Raw genomic sequence first — 20,209 nt, forward strand, 5'->3', positions numbered from 1 at the left:
TCGTATATAATATACACACATACATACTTCATAGACAGTTTTTGTTTTTGCTTCAATTTGTTACATTTTCAATAGTCAACCCATGTACAGATACATGCCAAAAAACAAGAGACACAAGAGAAACAAGAGAAAAGACAAGGAGAGAAAAGAAAGAAGGGAGGGGGGTGGGGTGGGTGTAGAGATGTGGAGAGCTACTGCTCTAAGGTGGTTGCATCAAATTCACTTGTAAAGTATTCTAAAAAGTCGCAACAAGTTTTAATTTTTTCTACCTTAAGACATTTCATAATAAACATGCAACCTTTATACAGACACAATATTTGTTATCCATGTTTTCTGTAAAGTGAAGAGTGATGGTGTTGACCCTAACCCTAACCCATCACTCCTCAGGGTACTTAGTACAGCTCAGGGCCCCAAAAACTTTGGTTCCAGCCCTGTCTGCTGCAGCTCTGATCCCACACTTTACTATTCAGTTTGTTTGGCTTTACATTTCCATTTATCTCCCATCCAGCTGGTCCTGAAACAAACTCATAGTTTCAATATGACTCACCACTAACCAAGACTTCTTATACTCAGCAGTTTAAAGCATAAAGTTTGGCTGTATGGCAGTATTGTATTCTTAGTCAGTCAGACCCACCACAAAAACTCTCTTGAACCTCTTCTGTCCTCTAGGAAAACTTCTCTGGCTCCTCCTGTTGAGTCTCCGCTGCGCGCTGGAGAAGCTGCTTCACTCATTCCTCACTGGAGGTCCACAGCGCACACTGGCACTTAGGAGTTAGACCAAAACTTGTTTCCTCAGGATTTAACATCAAAATCTCTTTCAAGCGTTTGCTGTATGTATGCTTTACACTTTATTGCACCAACTTCGTGTCTTTCTTCTCAAAGAAAAGCGGTATTTGTTATTCTATTTGTACTATTAAAACTTCTACAGTGCGTTTCTTCATTTCATCTATATTAAAATGGAATATAAGGAGTTCCCTGGAAACAGACTACCAAAGTTTTGAGGTAAGAACATCTTTATTTCATTACAATGATTTGAGCTGACGTTATCAAATATTTAGCAAGCACTTTGCCTGAAACCTCCTCTGCAGCGCAGTGTGCGTAATTTACCGAAGTTCATCCATTCATGCGGTGATGGAGGCGGAGGCAACCATGAAACTCGAGCTCAGACTGTTTTATTGCACCTCAAATGTTAATATAATGTTCACATAGATGTCAAATAGTGGTATGCTTTTGTTCCGGTATCTTTAACGTATCTATAACAATAAAAATGCTTCTAAAAATAGGCCTAATGATGCCTCTATTGGTCGAGACAGCAACAGTATTAACAGCATCAAAAGTAAAATTAATAGTGTAGTATAAGTTACACAGTGGTAACATTACTGTTATTGTAGTTATCAAACGAACAGCTGCTGTGACTGTAAACCCTCTGGATGAAGATGGACTTCCTCGCCGTGTGCGTCCTCCAGACCCTGCTGGTGCTGATGATTCTGCCCCATGTTGCTTCTGCTCCCTGCCCCCGACCGTGCTCCTGCCCCCAGCCCACTGAGCTCCACTGCACCTTCCGCTCCCTCTTCACCATCCCAGCTGCTGTACCTAAACACATGGAGCGCATGAATCTGGGGTCAGTCTTGGCATCCTCAACAGTGACTTGGCATGCCTGTTATTATGCTCCCGCCACTGGTGGGATTACACTCTTAATTCAGTACAACAAATGGATTTTATATTCTGACAAGACAATTCCCAGGCTCCTGTATTGTCTCTCATGAATGAGTTGAATGTTTATTTACCTCCCACGGTTTGTTGTTTCAGGTTCAACAGCATAAATAAGATCACAGACAAATCACTTGCTGGCCTGAGGAAGCTGGAGCTTCTGATGGTTCATGGGAACGACATCCACAGTCTGCCTGATGGAGTTTTCAGAGATCTCACATCACTGCAGGTACACTTAATACACTATGGAAATCAATGAATCACCATATATATTAATGAGAGGCTGCTGTAGCTCAGGTTAAAACTTACACGTCTTGTGTAAAGTCTTGTATTTCACTCAAATACAGGCATTTTTTTATCCATCATGTCATGTGACTAAAGTTTCTGTCTGTGAAAACAAAACAAAAAATGGCTGCCATTCCTTTTAATCTCTGTGGGAAATAAAATATTTGAAAATATACAGTATTTGGCATTATAGACGCTGCTGTCACTGAAACCACATAGTTGCATGTTATTTGAATCATTGTCTTTGTGCAGTGTTATCTGAGCTGTTCTGTTATTTGTGTTATTTTATGTAACTGATGTTCTTTCAATAAAAAAACGCAACTTTTAAAGTACCACAGGGATGAATCCAATTTGAAATCCAGACTTTGAAGCTTTGCAATTGGCTAACAAGAGGACCTGCCAAAGTATTTTCCTCACAGTCGCCATGTTAAGGATTTCTTACCATATCTAATATATATTTAACAATTCTTAACAAATAAATGTGACAGTGTTCTTGATAACTCAACAATACAATAGGTTAACATTAAGGCCATCAATTTGAATTAATTAATTTGTTTTGTGCCATTGACCAACATAGCTATTACACATTTTGAAACTGGACTGTAAGGGCTAGGCAACTAACTTCACTCAGCACTGCACTTGGAACTGGATATGTCAAGCCTTATAACAATGACTATATTGTGTTTCTAGCTTGACCAGGTGTAACTATGGTATATATTTCCAGGAAGAGAAAAAAATGCTTCTAAAAATGTGTTTGATCCATTCCAGGTGTTATTTTTTCCCTCCTGTCCCTCTCTCTTTTACTTTTATTGTTTAAATTGGCCAATTAAACCTGAAATGTCACATGACAAAGTAACTGTAGCAGAGAAATAGTGCAACACATAACTAAGGTTTTTTTACACACTTTTTTATGTTATGTGAACTTCTTAAATCACATACATATATGTTCTGTAAGTTCTTGTTTCAAACTTTACTATTAAAATGAAGCTTATATTAACTGAAACTGAAATATCTCTGCATTTCAGTTTCACCTTTATTACATAAAGGTGTGCTAGATATGCTGTTCAGTATGTATCTCATTTAGGCTCTAAGATTTGAGATGAATGCCATTTGTGACAGGGTTCAAGAGATTCATAATTTCGTGATTAGTAATGATGTCTTTCTCTCTTTTTGTTGCTTATTGGTGTAGATGTTGAAGATTAGCTACAACAAACTGAGGGAGATCAGCAGACACACTCTTCAGGGTCTGTGGTCTTTGGCCAGGTTACACCTGGATCATAACAGACTGGAGTTCATCCACCCAGATGCCTTCCAGGGCCTCACATCCTTGCGGCTGCTGCAGCTGGAAGGCAACCGTCTTCAGCAGCTCCACCCAGCCACCTTCACCACCTTCACCCTGATGGACCACTTCCATGTCTCCACTCTGAAGCACCTCTACCTTTCTGACAATGGGCTAACGTCACTGCCGTCCAGGCTGGTGGCGACCATGCCTCAGCTGGAGAATCTGTTCCTCCATGGAAACCCATGGACCTGTGACTGCAACATGAGATGGCTCCATGACTGGGATAAAAGCTTACCAGGTCAGATATTGAAATTCAGCACCTAACAGTAAAGAAGGAAACTGAGATGTTATAATTAGCTATAAAACAGAACATTCATAGACAACACTGAGTCATTGACTAATTGACAGTGTTGTTTTTCTTTTTTTTGCCTCAGGTGTCTTGAAATGTAAAAAGGACAGGGCACTCCCTGGTGGCCAGTTGTGTCCTGTATGCTCCTCTCCCAGGCACTTACAGAGTAAAGAGCTCCAGGCTCTGGAGAACCTGGTCTGTAGCCGCCCCATCATCAGCTCTCCTCACAGGACTACCCCACCTGAGGACATTGAGAGTGAGGTAATGACCACAGAGGATTTCAGAGAACCATTTGGCAACGTCTCCCTGGGCCTGTCAGACGAACATGGGAATGAGGTGGATCTGGAATGTAGCATTGGTGTGCCTAGACAGCTTAACAAGATCAACTGGGAACAAGTGAACCAGCTCCAGCTGGCATCCAACATCACGTTGTCAGTGGATCTTGAATGTCCTGTTGATAGAGAAAAGTATGAAAGACTGTGGAGGTTAATTGCATACTACAGCAACGTGCCAGCCCACTTACAAAGAGAGATTATGCTCAGTAAAGATCCTCATCCAACCTATGTGTATAGGCAGGATTCTGAGAAGGATGCTCAGTACTACACAGGTGTCAAGGTTAACATCATGGCACAGGCAGCATGGCTGATGCAGACATCTGTGGACCTTCAGCTAAACAGACTTCAGTCATCAGGCAAGATGGTAAAGTTGATCCTGAGCACCCACCTCTCTGAGACACTGGAGGTGGAGCTGGTGCAGAGACAGAGGAGGATATGGGTCATGATCGAGTCAACAAACACAACACATGAAGTGTATAGTGCTATCCTGGGCAGCCCAAGTCAAATGTACTGTAAAGTGCACAGTTCTGGCCAGCCAGTTATCCACTGGATGCTGCCAGACGGCTCCAAGTTGGAGGCACCGTATAGCAGCCCAGACAACAGGGTGTCTGTGTCTACTGATGGACGACTGGTCATTAAATCTGTCAGCCATGCAGATACAGGAATTTACTACTGCATGGCCAAGGTTCATGGAGACCTTGCAGTCCTGCCATTCCAGCTGACAGTGCAGGAATCCTCTAGCCCTCCTCCAGGGGAAGACACTTCACTTACACCTATTGAAGGTTTTGCAGGGAACCCCATTTCTCTACCTTGCACTGCATCTGGCTCCCCTGATGCTGAAATTAACTGGATTCTACCAAGCAGCAACATAGTTAGCTACCAAGCCAACTCCTCCAGAGCATTTGTCTATTCAAATGGCACTTTGCATATCCCACAGACTCAGTTACTGGACAGTGGCTACTATAAATGCATTGCCATGAATCAGCATGGTGTGGATACACTGGCTGCAAAAATCACTGTTGTAAGGCGCAAAGGATTGATAAGGCCTTTGAGGAAGTTCCCAGCACGACCTCAGTCAGCTTCAGGGGTCAACACTAAGATTAAAGTCCCAACAGAGGATGCAGAGGAGGCATCAGGGGACATTGAGATTACTGGGGACGGTGCTCCAAGGGGCCGCCTAGATGCTTTGAGAAGGAGAGTTCCAGGAGGTGTGGCTCCAGGCAGGAGGGGTGTACATCCATCGAGGCAGAGACCACCAGTGCTTCGAAAACCAACATTATCACGTGTTGAGGATAATAAGAATATTGTTGAAAACAGGAGGAGGATTAATGTGTCAAAAAGTAAAATAGACCCAGAGAAGTGGGCAGACATTTTGGCTAAAATTAGGGACAAAAATGCTCAGAATACTGTAACAGCAATCCCAGAACAGCACACAACAAAAATGAAAGAGACAGAGCAGACAACACAGTCACAGGAAAATACTGAAGGATCATCAAATGGCGTGACTGTGCAAGAGAAAGAGGGTCAAGATTACTCCACAACACAGCACACTCCAATTCAACATACACAAATGAAAACTATTAAACACATTACACAAGGTCAAATCACACATGTGACTTCTAAGGACTATACTACACATAATATACATGATATGACATCAAACAGCAGTTACACACGTGGCATGCATGCTACAGCAAAGCCACACACAACACAGAGTACATACAATATGCAGCACACAACTGGTGATTCAAACTTAGAGCTACAGACTACTTCAAGCAGTGTATCTTTCCTCCCACAGACCACATCTGTTACCCTACATGCTGTCACTTTTTGGCAAGCTAACACAAACACTGCAAGTAGCAGCAGTACATTTTCTCTACAAGAAAACCATAGCACAAATACAGATGTTGATGGAGTCAAAACAGACGATTGGTTCAAGGCATCCGAGAGGAGCAAGAATACCGATAGACCGAATGTTGTTGCCAGCTCTAATAATGACAGAGAACTCATTTTGAGTGGAAGTCAAATTATCCCTTCAGTCAACCCAAATGAACCAGAACCAAGCCAAGGAGAAAATGGAAAATATCAGACTGCAACATCACAGCCGCATACTCAGTCAAAGGCCACAACACTTGATGATTTTCAATCTCAAGCAATGATCACAACAGCATCTCCAACAACTAATATTGCACCCACTAAAACTAGAAGGAAGGAGTTTGTAGGACAATCAACCCCACGCCCTCAACAACGTGATACCAGAAGAAGGAATGGGAGTCGAAGGAGACTAAACAGAAGGAAACAAAAGCTGAATAAACCCCCCCAGTTTATTACCACCACACCAGCAAATTCTCCCCTAGCAACAGTCAGGACCACTGCCTCTACAAAGCTAAAAATAGACCTATTAGAAATTACAACAGCCAATTTCAATACCGCTGTTCCATTCACCAACAGCCAAGCAGCGTCATCAGGCAGACTGAGTCATAAAGAAAGCACAGTCTCCAGGCACGACGACGAAGCAGCCACCAAACCCTCCTCACTACCAGCTTCTCCCCCGGAAACAAAGGACAGCCTTCAACCTCTGGCCAAACCACTATTAAAAAGCACATCAGTGGCACCATCATTTCCAACAGCCTCTCCAGAAGCAGGTCACAGAAAGACAAGTTCTCAAACAGCTTTGGGAATCTCAGAGAGCGTGTCTACTTTAGAGAATTTGGATGTGCTCACATCAGCCGGTCAGCAAAAGTTTACAGGCAGACCTCTTCTACCTGTGAAACCCTCAGAGGTGATGCAAAGGGAAGACATGGCAGAAGAGCTTGAACCTGTGCCACGGTCTGATAGTTCCTCTGGGGGTTTTCACACTGCAACTCAAGTACAAACAAACTTAAAGGAAAATCAATCGGGCTATCAGTACACACCCACCAAAGACCCTGAAGAGATCGGAAAGCATTTTTCACTGCTGCCATTTCAATCCACCCCACTGGATTCCTTGGTCACACATAATATCATGGCAACTTCTGACACATATAGTCCAAGTAGCTCTATCACAACACCAAGCATGCTTTTTGAGGGTGTTCTGAAGACTGTACAGGTAACCACAATAACACCTACAGTACCTGAGAGATCGTATCATAGTTCTAGTCAAAATAAGACCACAAGCAGTGAGTCAGGGAAAGATCAGCATCTTAAGGAAACTGGAGAGATGCTGACTAGTAATGTGGATGCTCCTATCATAAGTGCGATCATGACAATACCTCCCTCTGCAACTTCATCAAGTCCTGATCCTTTAATCCTATCTAGTGACGGGCCACATGTCACACTGCCTAAAACATCTGACAGAGGTGCTGAAACAGGCCATTCTCTGCTGACCAACACCCAGGAAGCTCCAGGGATCAACAGCCTCCCAGAAGACCACACTGGAGACCAACAAATCCAACCCATCACCACATCAGAGCCTAAGACAACATCACATTCACATCCTGCAACCCAATCACCTGACCACAAACTGGCTCTATTTATTAGTACAAATCCAACTTCCCCAGCTCTAAAACTGATCAATGGGAAGACAATTAAGCATACAACTACCCAAACCCCAACAATTACTGCAATCCAGCCTGAATTATCCAGAGAGGGATTACTAACAAGCACTCAAGATGTGCCCAGACAGCCCCAGCTACCTGGACAAGGACCTATTCCAAGAGGGAAGCCAAGGATAACCAATAGCAATTTCCAGACTTTTACTGTGAAAGCTGAAACAGATGCTCAGCTTCCATGTGAGGCTGTAGGCGAGCCAATGCCCTTCCTGTCATGGACTAAAGTCGCTAGTGGTATGTATGACTCAACCTCATAACTCAGCTTTACATACATTTTCAGGGCAGCCTTGGCACTTCCTTCTTTACAATTACAATACAAAATGGAAATATTTTGTAAATCAGTATATCACATACTGTGTACAGTAAAAGCCTTGAAAACACTTTCAACATACAACACTATCCATTGACTGTATGAACATATTTTACCTCAAAAAAAGTGCAGACACCTGCAGTCTTCCATGCTTTTCAGCTGCATATGAAATATATAATTATAATATTAGATAGATATTTCTTACATCACATTATGGAATGTCTGCCAAACTTGCGAGGAAGGTTTCCATTATTTTTATTGTGGATCCAATGTGGTTATATTCATTGTCAGTGAGGATATGTTTTCCATATGTTCTTGATATTACATGAGTACAGAGTATATGATAAGGATAAAAATAATAAAATATTATGTAGTTATTTAGGCTGTAAATATGTATTTCATAGTTAATGTATTCAAATATACGTCAACAGCTAAATATATTATTACTTTGGATGTACTGTACAATTAGGAGATATTAATCTTGCTTATTACATGGCAACTTGGTAGCAATCAAGATCAACAGCATCACAAGACAGAATGTTGGTGATAGTGTTTTTGATACTGCTAATACAAAATAAGTAATGAATACAACTACACTACAAGTGACATCACTTGAAGCTCTCTCTGGAGCCACCAAAGGATTTATACAATTTGTTTCACATATGAGATGCTCCTCAACACCTGTAAACAGAATTTGATGTATAAAACCAATAGATATCCATTTAAGGTTAGGAAAAGATCATGGTTATGGTGGGGGGGAAAAAAGAACTGATGTTAATACTGGTCACCAATCATCCAATATAAAGGCCATTACTAACTCAGCTAATCAAAATAGAAACATTGTATTTTAGGACAATTGTTCCTTCAAATTAAATTTGTGTTGCCACTGTTTTCAACCTTGCAAAATGTTGTTATACCAGTTAAAGCTGAGTCAAGGGTGAGGTCTCTGGGGAAATTATGTAATTAAAACAAAGGAAGTTGATCTATGTGTATTAGTTGAAAATTAGGATAAGGAAAGTATGTCAAAGTCTTCCAGCCAATAAGAATTGGGTATTTTCCCTTTGTTATGTTTGTTCTCTTGTACTTTTGATGTTATTCATTCTATAATCTTATAGTTGGATATTTTACATGTCTATCTTTCCACTCATACAGGGGCAAGTATTGCTCAGAACACCAAGGTCCAGAGGTTTGAGGTCCATCTGAATGGTACATTAATCATCAGGAACACACAGCCCATGGACGGGGGCCAGTACCTGTGCATGGTCCAGAACCAGTACGGTACAGACAAAATGGTGGCCAACCTTGTGGTCCTGTCTCAACATCCTCGGGTTATTCATCCTCGGCACAGAGACATTACTGTGCATCTAGGTGACAACATTGAATTGGAGTGTAAAGTGGAGGGGCACCCTACCCCCCGAGTCACATGGGTGCTCCCTAACCATGTCCACATGGCTGCTGCTCCATTAGGTATTGCTTCCCAGCAGCATGTGGCTGTCCTGAGTAATGGAACCCTCCGGATCAGCCAGACAAGTTACACAGACAGAGGAATTTATAAGTGCATTGGTAGCAGTGCAGCCGGAGCAGACACAGTATCAGTCCGCCTTTATGTCTCAGCATTACCACCTGTGATTCAACAGACACAATATGAGAACAAAACACTCACAGAAGGAAGCACTGTCTATATTCACTGTACTGCAACAGGCACTCCCCAACCTGTCATACAGTGGCTCACACCTGGTGGCGTTCAGCTCACTGCTTCACAGTTTGTAACTGGACGCAATCTTGTCGTATTCCCCAATGGGACCCTCTACATTCGTGGACTGGGCCCTGGTAATGCTGGAAGATATGAGTGCACAGCCAGTAATGCAGTGGCATCCAGCAGAAGAGCAGTGATCTTGAGTATAAGAAGGAATCCATTCTCTGCCAAGGCCAGCATCTCCTTATCATCTCCCCAGAGAACAGATGTGATCTATGGGGAGAAGCTGCTGCTCAACTGTGTGGCAACTGGTCAGCCAGAGCCCCGAATCACCTGGAGGACACCCTCGAAGAAGCTAGTAGATGCTCAGTACAGGTATGATAAGAAATGCAAGCATTAACAAAAGCACCCCATTTTTAATCCTTAGTGAAATACATAAACACCTACATTCTTTACAAATCCTCTGAATGTCATTATCACTACTGTTTTTGCAGTTTCGACCCCAGGATCAAGGTGTTTTCCAATGGCACCATAACTGTCCATTCTGTGACTGACAAGGACAGTGGTGACTACCTGTGTGTGGCACGTAACAAGATGGGTGATGACTACGTTCTACTGCGGGTCAATGTACTGACCAGGCCAGCCAAGATCGAGCAAAAGCAGCAGCGATCCAGTCAGGAGGTGGTGTATGGTGGAGACCTCAAGGTGGACTGTGTGGCATCTGGGCTCCCCAACCCTGAGATCAGCTGGGCACTGCCGGATGGCACCATGGTCAACCCAGTCAAACAGAGGGATATTGTCGGTGTAGTGCGCAGTCGCAGGTATGAGTGAATCTTTCACTTTTAGAGGGCATTTCTATTGGCTTGTATCACAAAGAAAGTCCAACTTAATCTGCCTCCTTTCTGTCGTATAGTTATAATTAGTGTTGATTGAACTTTATGGTCATTGTGAGGCTGTAGTGCTTTGATAGTGTGTTACAATGTTTCTAATATCTTGTCCAACCCATCCAAACTATTATTCTGGTTCCATTAAACTGACACCTTGTTGTCCTAAACCATACAAATACTGGTGTAAAACTAATTTTAATGTCTTGTTAAACAGTGTTATTCAATTATCTTAAGATAAAAAAGCTTAAAAATGTCAGTAACCAACCTTTTACCTTTGATGCTTTTTGTCACTTTTTAACTACATAAAGGCATGGGTACTAATTCTTAATTCACAACCTCATTTCTGATGCTGGACCAACCAGCATGACCACTGATACACAAATGAAGAAGATTGGGGTATACAGCTCATGATTGATGCCCCTAGTCTACCTCAAAGATGTGAATCTGAAATGTTGCAATTTTATTAAATCTTAGCTCAGCCAGAATTTATGAAAGAACTCAACAGACCATATAGTTGTTTTTGCAGTATGGATCATTTTTATGATGTGATATGTTTTTGGGGGTAATAATGAATGAATGAACAAGGATGTGTGAGAATTTCTGAATGTGTTGCAAATATGGTTAACTACATGGATTTTGGAAAGCAGCCAGCCAACAGTGAAGTCACTGCAAAGGTAGTAACATTTCAAATGTCTTGCACTGTGTTTAAGAGCACATCTTTTCATTCAGTGTGTTTCTGAGTTACGTCCAGCTGTAAGGCTGCACTGATTTGACATGTACATTAATTTCTGTTGGTGAACCAGTCTGACCTATATTCAACTGAATAATGAATTCTTGAACTGACCTACCAGTATTGGCTGGTGGATCCCACAAAACCCAAATATTTTTAGCTTTGCTAGTTTGTCTTACTTAACAATAAACCTGCCATTAATCAATTAAGGCATTTTAAGATTCATTAGAAACAGCCAAATGCCATTACCTCATCAAATTAGAACTGGGCTCACTTATTGGAAACTCCCTGAGTCTGTGCTACAGTGGCAGCTCCCCACCTTAAGATTAATGACTTGTCACTTCCACAGAAAATTACTTCAAGAACCAATTTTGGCATGTGCTGCTACAGTACAAAAACTCCTTCATACGTCAAATGTATTTTTTTGTCTTCCAGTATGACCCAAGGAACATACTGTAAATACAAGCTTATTAGGGTTGGGCAACCAAACTTGTTTCTTTTAGAAACAGTATAGCTGATTTCAAACAATAAACACCTTTCTTGTTGACCAAAAAAACATAGAGGAAACAGTACAGCATCTAAAACCATCAACATGCTGTCCTGACACAATGCCATCAGATTTTAAATAAAAACTATTGTGAACTCTGTCCAAACAGATTTGCGACAAGTAATAAATAGCTCACTTCAATCAGGCACGTTTCCTAAACCCCTAAAAGTAGCTGCCATTAAGCCACTCTTAAAAAAGAGAACGCTGGATGCTTCCATGTTAACCAACTACAGACCTATCTCAAATCTTCCTTTTATAGCCAAGATCCTTGAGAAAGTGGTTTTTAATCAACTCAGCAATTTCTTGAACTCCAGTGGCCTTTCTGACAAATTTCAATCAGGCTTCCGACCTCACCACAGTACAGAAACAGCTCTTAGTAGAGTGTTAAATGACATAAGGTTGAACACTGACTCAGGCAAGGTGTCAGTTCTGGTCCTGTTGGATCTCAGTGCTGCGTTTGACACTGTGGATCACAGTATACTGTTGAACAGGTTGGAAACTTGGGCAGGACTCAGCGGAATAGTCCTAGACTGGTTCAGGTCCTACTTGGAAGAGCGGAGTTATTTTGTGACCATTGGAAGTTATGAATCCGATCGAGTGGCTATGACGTGGAGTTCCTCAGGGGTCAGTTCTTGGACCCCTTCTGTTCAGTCTATATATGCGGCCCTTGGGTCAAATTCTGCAGAACTCTAATGTAGACTATCACAGTTATGCAGATGACATGCAGATATACCTGGCACTGTCTCCAGATGACTACAGTCCAATACAGTCATTGTGTCACTGTTTAGAGCAAGTAACAAATTGGATGAACCAAAATTATTAGGGACTACGGGTGCAAATTAGCAACTTGCTATAATCCGGCATATTTACAGAGATGTCTAACATTTATGTTCATTAATATGCACTGTCCCTATCCAAAAATAAACTATTATTATTATTATTATTTCCTTCAATTAAATAGAGGAAGAGGATGGATGGATGGATGGTTTAGGTCCAGAATACATAAATGACATGTTAGTAGAATATAAACCCAGTAGAGCTCTGAGATCTACTGACTCAGGTCAGATAGTGGAGCCCAGAGTTCAAACTAAACATGGTGAAGCAGCTTTTAGCTGTTATGCTGCACACAACTGGAACAAACTACCAGCAAAACTGAAATCAGCCCCAACTGTGAACACTTTTAAATCCAGGTTAAAAACACTTCTCTTCTCCTGTGCTTATGATTGAGCTCTTTTAAAGCACTTTACATTTTAATCTTTCATTTGCACTCTATGTTCTTTTAATGATTTTAAAGCAAATCATTATTTTATGCTGCAATCTTATATTTAATGCTCTATTCTAGCATTTTATTTCTCTCTTTCTATTTTTCTGTAATTTGTTTTTATTATTAGTGTGGGGGGTGGGGGGTTAATTGTATGTTTTAATGTTTCTCAAATTACATGTTTTTCTGTTTTATGTAAAGCACATTGAGGTGCCATCGTGTATGAAATGCGCTATATAAATAAAACTGCCTTGCCTTGCCTTCTCTCAACATAAATACAGAACCTACATTATTGATATGAAGAGATCTTGCCATGTTATTTTACAGCTATCCATACTGTTTTATCAGTTGTTTTGCATGTCTAGTTAAAGACAATATTATGTATTAAGAAAGAAAGGCATAACTAAGGCTATATCTCATCCCAATAATGCACATAACTCTTAACTGATAGCTTCACCACAGTCATCAAAGTGTAATTATCTGTATTCCTCTCTTCCCCCTCTCTGCCCAAACTTTATACAGGTATGTAGTATTTGACAACGGGACGCTGTACTTCAATGATGTTGACATGCGAGAGGAGGGGGACTACACCTGCTATGCCGAAAACCAGTTAGGCAAAGATGAGATGAAGATCAAAGTCAAGATCAAGGTTTCAACTGCTCTGCCAAAAATCCAGGATAAAGACCAAAACAGCATCAAGGTTTTCTACGGTGAGACAGTGTCACTGAGATGTAACGCCAAAGGGGACCCAATGCCAGTCATAACATGGATATCCCCAACAAATAGAGTAATCTCCCCTACCTTAGACAAATACCTGGTTCTAAATGATGGAACATTGGTGGTTCAGAAAGCGCAACGTTTTGATGGAGGTAACTACACCTGCACAGCTAGAAACAGTGCAGGACAAGACCATAAAGTCACCATGCTGGAGGTTATGGTAACACCTCCAATGATCAATGGCTTGAGAGGCACTGAAAATGTCATTAGGGTGGCCGCAATCCAGGATCAGCAGAAGTTGGTGGATTGTGTGGCAAAGGGAACTCCTACCCCTCGCATCATGTGGGTCCTAGGAAATATTATCCTCCCTGCACCGTACCTCAGCAAAAGAATGTCAGTTCACCAGAATGGTACCTTGGAAATTCGGTCACCTAAGAAGGCAGACTCAGGGCAGCTGGCTTGTATCGCTCGTAATGAAGGAGGGGAGGTCAGGCTGGTGGTTAACTTGGATGTAAAGGAGCTTGTTGAGAGGCCACAAATTAGAGGCCCCAAAACAGATAGCCTATCACTGACTGTTGGGAATGCCATGACTTTGAACTGCTCCTTTGAGGGAACAATGTTACCATACGTCACTTGGATTCTACCCAATGGTACACCTTTGCTGAGTGGTGCTCGCTCCTCTAAGTTTTTCCACCGGCCAGATGGCTCTTTGATCATCAGTAACCCATCTGTTGCTGAAGCTGGTATGTACCGCTGCCTTGGACGTAATTCTGTAGGACTTGTGGAGCGTATCATCACTTTGTCTCCAGGGAGAAAGCCGGAGATTAACAACAAATACAACAGCCCTGTCAGCATCATGAATGGGGAGAGTCTTTTGCTTCACTGTTTAGCCAGTGGCGAACCCCTCAGACTAACATGGACATTACCCAGTGGGGTCGTCCTCAACAGGCCACAGAGAGCTGGACGATACACTGTACTGTCCAATGGAACACTTGCTATCCAGCAAGTATCAGTTTATGACCGGGGGTCCTATGTTTGCCGAGCTGCAAATGAGTATGGCAGCTCTATGCTTTCCATGTCAGTAATTGTGATTGCGTACCCGCCTCGTATTACCACTGGCCCTCCTGCTGTAACTTATGCCAAGCGTGGAGTCGCTGTTCAGTTGAACTGCATAGCAACTGGGATCCCTAGAGCAGAGGTAGCATGGGAAACACCTGATAAAAACCGCTTGGCTGTCAGCACTGCACAGCCACGTGTTTTTGGAAACAAGTACCTCCATCCACAAGGCTCCCTCATTATCCAGAACCCTACAAAAAGAGACGCTGGCATCTACCGATGCACAGCCAGGAATGCAATTGGCATTGACTCTAAAGCTACACTTCTCAATGTCTTCTGAAGAATATCACTGTTCATCATGGTCCATCATCATACTGTATGCCCAAGCAACTGCCCAGTTAAAAGCAGCTAATGTTTTTAATTAATAGATGTATAAACTGCTGTCACACTGATAAAAGAATGACTGGATTGAAACCTGCAGTACTATAGAGGTCATAAATTGATGATATTCTGTATGCTGTAGTTGATCATTTCCACTATTTTGTGTGTAATCCAAATCACTTGAGAAATACCAATGGACCTCCCATGTAAGAGCATTGGTTACTTTTAAAAGTAATGTTTGCTACCGAAATGTTAACCATGGGGGACAACAGACTAAATTAATAATATGCTTTGACATACATAATTGTTCCTTTTCATCTATTGCAATTTTTCAATGTAGCATTATTATCAGAATTTTTGCATGTAGTTGCCATGTTCCTGTAAGATTTTAGATACAATCCAATTGTTGGTTTTTAAAGCTTATGATCAGCTTTTAGCTAATGACTTAAGCACAGTGGTGACCTTTTACCAAGTGATAGCGTTATAAACATTAAAATGATTACATGTGATTGCACTACTGAACGGTCAGAGTTGTGTGATTGGCTCTATGCTCTGCAACCACCATAGAGAAGCCAAGTTTAGATCAAATGTTTAGGCATGTTTCTCAACTCCTCTTTATTTCAAATCACTCAGGAAAGTTGGCAACATAGAAAAAAACTTCTCAATACTCCTACCGTGCTTGGAGAAAAGCAGCCAGTCAGGTAACAACATGATCTACTATGCCATCATCTCATGTAATCTAGTGAACACTCTATAAAGTGTACATGAAAGGCATAAACTCTCAAAGGTGATGTTGACTTCATTCCAATGAAGTAGAAAATACCCAGAGTGCTCTCCTTTGTCAACACTGCAGAGCATTCAATTCTTTATTTAAAAAAAAACAAGTTCAGAGTCTGTATCTTGCTTCAGATATCATCAAAATACAGGTAGTATTATGTTGCTGGAGCACCACCTATAGGCATAATGATATCATTCTGAGTTCATGTTGAATGTATCATCTAGATTTGGTTGTGCATTGTGTTCAAAAGTCATGGCAATTTGTCAAATGTTCAAAATGTTTCTCAGTAGTTTTTGACATCCCTTGCTCACTAACAGACATATAGAACCAGAAACATATCTTGGATGAGATTACAAACCATAAAGTATAAGTAAAGTGTGGAATGTGTTTGGAATGTTTCTTCTTTATATTGTCCTCAGCTTTTTGGGGACTACACAGCAAGTGGAAATGTAACAGCCTACAAAATGACATCAGATTTTGCCTCTACAGGCTACACTCAAGGTGTTATACATTAAAAGCAATTGATCCTTTGGCTGATTCTGTCTTGATCAGTGAGCAGACTCTTTGTACGCAGACACCTTTGCTTTGATGACTCAGCACAGTTGATTCTGACAAGGACAGATTATGTCGAGCTGTAAAGAAATGCATAACTTCTCTTTGTTTAACTAGGAAATATTGTTTAACTTAATTACAGATATGTATAATGTTGCTGAGACAGATGTTTTTTAAGGCAGGTGATTTCTATTTTGTTATTTTGACTCAACCAAAAATGTTACACTTATTTGTCCATATCCTGTGCCTTTCATAAACGTCCGTCTTAAGGGATTTTTCATGTGTTTCCATAACTGGAGTCAGATGTTTCAAATACTGATTGTTTTCTGCTCTCAGCACTGTGCACCATCTTTGAATCTGCTTCTGAAAAGTGCTGACACAGCTTCTATGTCCTCATTTGTAAATTATTTATCTTTGACAGACTGTGATGCATAGCAATTTCCCCGCATTTTAATAAAAAGATTTTCAGCTGTTTCTACTAAGCTCAGAGTCAAAAAACAAAAAACTTTTTTATTGCTGAGGCAGGGAAAGCAAAAGATTGGAAAAATGATGACTCAAGATTGTTTGCCACTGCACTATAAATGACATCCATACATGAGAATAATGTTTCTATGAGAACCTATAGGAGCATTTATGAAAAAAATGCTTCAGGAAACACACAGGGACTTACTGACTGGATACTTCTTCTAAGTGAAATGATTCAAAACTTGAATGCAGTCTTTCAGCTGGCCCTAGAGAGCATAGCACAGATAAAAATCTGAGATGATTTTCAACTTAGCATTTTGGATGAAGGAAGTAGGTCACCATTACTCTTGAAGAGTAAAACCTTGCAATCATCACTCTGGGAATACAGTCTCCTCTTCCATAAAGAAGAAACATCTGGAGACATGAGGAAATCCCCCATTAGTTCAGCAGATTCAGCCTGAAAGAGTTACACTTTGTGAAATGTCAGTATCTTTGAGTCTGTTAAACCTGGCACTCATCATGACATTCAGGGCACTGGGGTTATCCTACGTTGCCTCATCCAACTTCCACCCAAATACTCTTTAGCTAAGATGAAATCAACATTTTCCACACTGAAAACTGATTAGGCTGCAGTGATGCATGTTTTTCCCCCCATGTGGATAAAGAGGCCTGACAGCTAAACCGGATTGCTCACAGCGCTCCACTTTGCCATGACCTCGTCTCTTTGTGTTATAAAACTGTCTGTGTGCGACCCAAGACATGATCGAATACAATTTGGAAAAGCTTACATCTTGTGCCCACCTGTTTTGCCTCATGTGTTGGTGTAGTTTGCTCCCATTACTGACAAAGACACTCATCAGCATTAAGTAATGCCACACTCTGTGATGTTTATGCCGTTCAGATGAACAGTTACTTTCCTCTACTTAACTGCTCTGACTTACGATGGTGTATTAAAGAAACAGGCATCTGACATCATAGGAAATTGAAAAAGAAGTCACGATTTAAGGGATTATTTCTAATCAAGGCACATCCTCTTCCACGAGGATGCAACAAAATGAAGAGAAGCCTTAGTGAGAGATCCTACTATGATCTGTGAATGACTGGAAACATTCATATGGTGCACTAGTTGACTGACGAATCAAAGATAGTACGAGGGAGCTCTAGCTGTGGAGAATTTGTATCCTACAGCAACATGATCAATACATCTGAACATCAAGGCACTTCATGTCTGAGCAACACAGAAACTGAATTTAAAGAACAGTTGAAAGGATCGCTCCATCAGAAGACGTTGGCTTCTTTCTTTTTCACATGAGAACACAGTGCAGATGTGGAGATTCCTTGGTAATGAAAGCAGCGCTGAACTAACCCCTTTCTTCCTGTGGCTGCTGTGATGTTGACAACATTTTCATAAGGCTCTGATTTAGCGCTCTGAGCTAAGTCTAAGTGTGCATGCGTGATATATTGCTTGTTTTTGACAGCGCTTTCACATGAGTGGCGCGCTGTCCTCATGAATGCTTGTGAATCATATGATGAGCGGTCTTATTAAATACACTGCTAAATTGAAAAGAGGTGACACGAAACTTTGTGGCTTGATGGTATTTTGGCTCAGTAAACTTGCCTTTTAGCCTTCAAGGCTGACTGGCTGCTAAGAGTGTAATGCGCCAATATTCTGTCATTATTATATTGAACATGTAACAAATGAGTAAAAAACAAAGCAAGATGAACAGCTAACATATACTGCAAACTCACTAAAATTAACAACATATATAAATATTACATTTCTGAAAAGGAGTAGGAATAATTATACATTCATATAGCACCTCTTCATAACTCATTTAACTGTATATTTACCATATATCTATATATATGTAAAACTCACAACCAACTACTCTAATACTGTTATGTAAAAACCCAAATATCCACCTAATGTCAGTCAGATTTAGATAATAACCTCAATGGTCATCCTACTAACACTTCCTCATCACCATACATTTTAAGATTATTATTGTTATTGTTATTTTTTGTACATATTCTAGAATTTATTTATATTTGGTCTTTGCTTAAGGTCTGTTTCCAGAGATGTACACTCTCTTCAGAGTGGCATAGACATGTTTTTCAAATTAAACTTTCCTTTTAAATTATAACCCTCCTCAGTGTTTAAGCACATTTTTTTGCATGTTACCCAAAAGTAAATTGTTTCTTCCTTCATACATTATTTGTGCAGTTTTATATTCGGGGTTAGGGTTAGGGTTATAATCACATCCATGAACCTCCAAACATGTGACTTTAAACACAGCATGACTGTTCATGATGTCCTACATTATTAACTTCATTGTTCATTCTTCATTCTTCATTATTTTGTAGTCTGCATAATGAGTGTAAGTTGTTCTGAATGTCTAATACATCTCCACACAGTAATTCAGATACAGTGTGACGACCCCGGCTCATAGGCTGCGACAACAGTAATACAAGTTTACAATACAGAATGTACAATGCTTTGTGATCCAGAATGCATCTTGTGTTTCGCAGAACTGCAATGCTCTTCACCAGCTTTGCTCATACATATCTTATATGAGGTTTCCAGCAGATTTTGTGGTCTAATGTAACACCCAGAAACTTATTTTCTATCATCACTTGTGTATGTGTTTATGTCAATCCACCGTTTTAATGTACTCATATTTGTTGTGATCATCGTCAAAAGTTGCTGTAAATTCTCCCCAGAACAAAAAATATTAGTGTCATCCACAAATAATATCAATTTAGATCATTTATGTACACAATGGAAATGTTTGGGCCTAAAACCGACCCCTGAGGAACTCCACAAGTAATATTCATGCATGTTGATTTATGTTCACCTATTTTTACAAATTGTTAACCCTAACTCTTTTTCTTAAGTAGCTTCTCAACCATCCCATCCACTCTGATACCATACTTTTTCAAGTTATCCATTATTTTTGTTAGTAGTTAGTCATTTCTTCTGTTAATTTAATCAGCGCCAAAGATGTTAACCTGTTTCTTCTAAATCCAAACTGGCTGTCAGTTAGCAAATTGTGCTTCTCAATGAAATTGTCTAACTATTCTCTAGAGTTTTCCCAGTATCTTAGAGAACTGGGACTTTTTTCATTTCAACTGGAAATTTAGTTTGGAAGGACAAGTTACAGATGTGAGTCAGTGGTTTTCCTTCTTGACTATTGTTGTATTAGTTCCATTCCAGTCTGTAGACACTTATTGTTACATTTGCTATCAACATGGATGATTTCTGCTTTAAGAAAAATTTA

At 40.6% G+C, this 20,209-nt stretch overlaps 1 protein-coding gene across 1 annotated transcript; it reads left to right on the forward strand.

Annotated features, from left to right (window-relative positions):
* The first annotated feature begins 1,436 nt into the window (after positions 1-1,436).
* On the forward strand, positions 1,437-15,095 carry mxra5a (matrix-remodelling associated 5a). Its single transcript, XM_053314489.1, has 9 exons — positions 1,437-1,621; positions 1,810-1,939; positions 3,185-3,575; positions 3,712-5,219; positions 5,253-5,369; positions 6,348-7,785; positions 9,014-9,932; positions 10,052-10,378; positions 13,505-15,095. Exons 1-9 carry the CDS (start codon positions 1,437-1,439, stop codon positions 15,093-15,095), a joined length of 6,606 nt encoding a protein of 2,201 aa, XP_053170464.1.
* Positions 15,096-20,209: the final 5,114 nt, after the last annotated feature.

Source organism: Scomber japonicus, chromosome 24, assembly GCF_027409825.1.
Source record: "Scomber japonicus isolate fScoJap1 chromosome 24, fScoJap1.pri, whole genome shotgun sequence".
NCBI lineage: Eukaryota > Metazoa > Chordata > Actinopteri > Scombriformes > Scombridae > Scomber > Scomber japonicus.

Excerpts from the sequence above, each read along its gene's own strand:
- mxra5a (XM_053314489.1), top strand. The coding sequence starts at position 1,437 with ATGGACTTCCTCGCCGTGTGCGTCCTCCAGACCCTGCTGGTGCTGATG. Across the intron at positions 5,220-5,252 it reads CATCGAGGCAGAGACCACCA|GATAATAAGAATATTGTTGA; the intron begins GTGCTTCGAAAA and ends TCACGTGTTGAG. Across the intron at positions 7,786-9,013 it reads ATGGACTAAAGTCGCTAGTG|GGGCAAGTATTGCTCAGAAC; the intron begins GTATGTATGACT and ends CCACTCATACAG.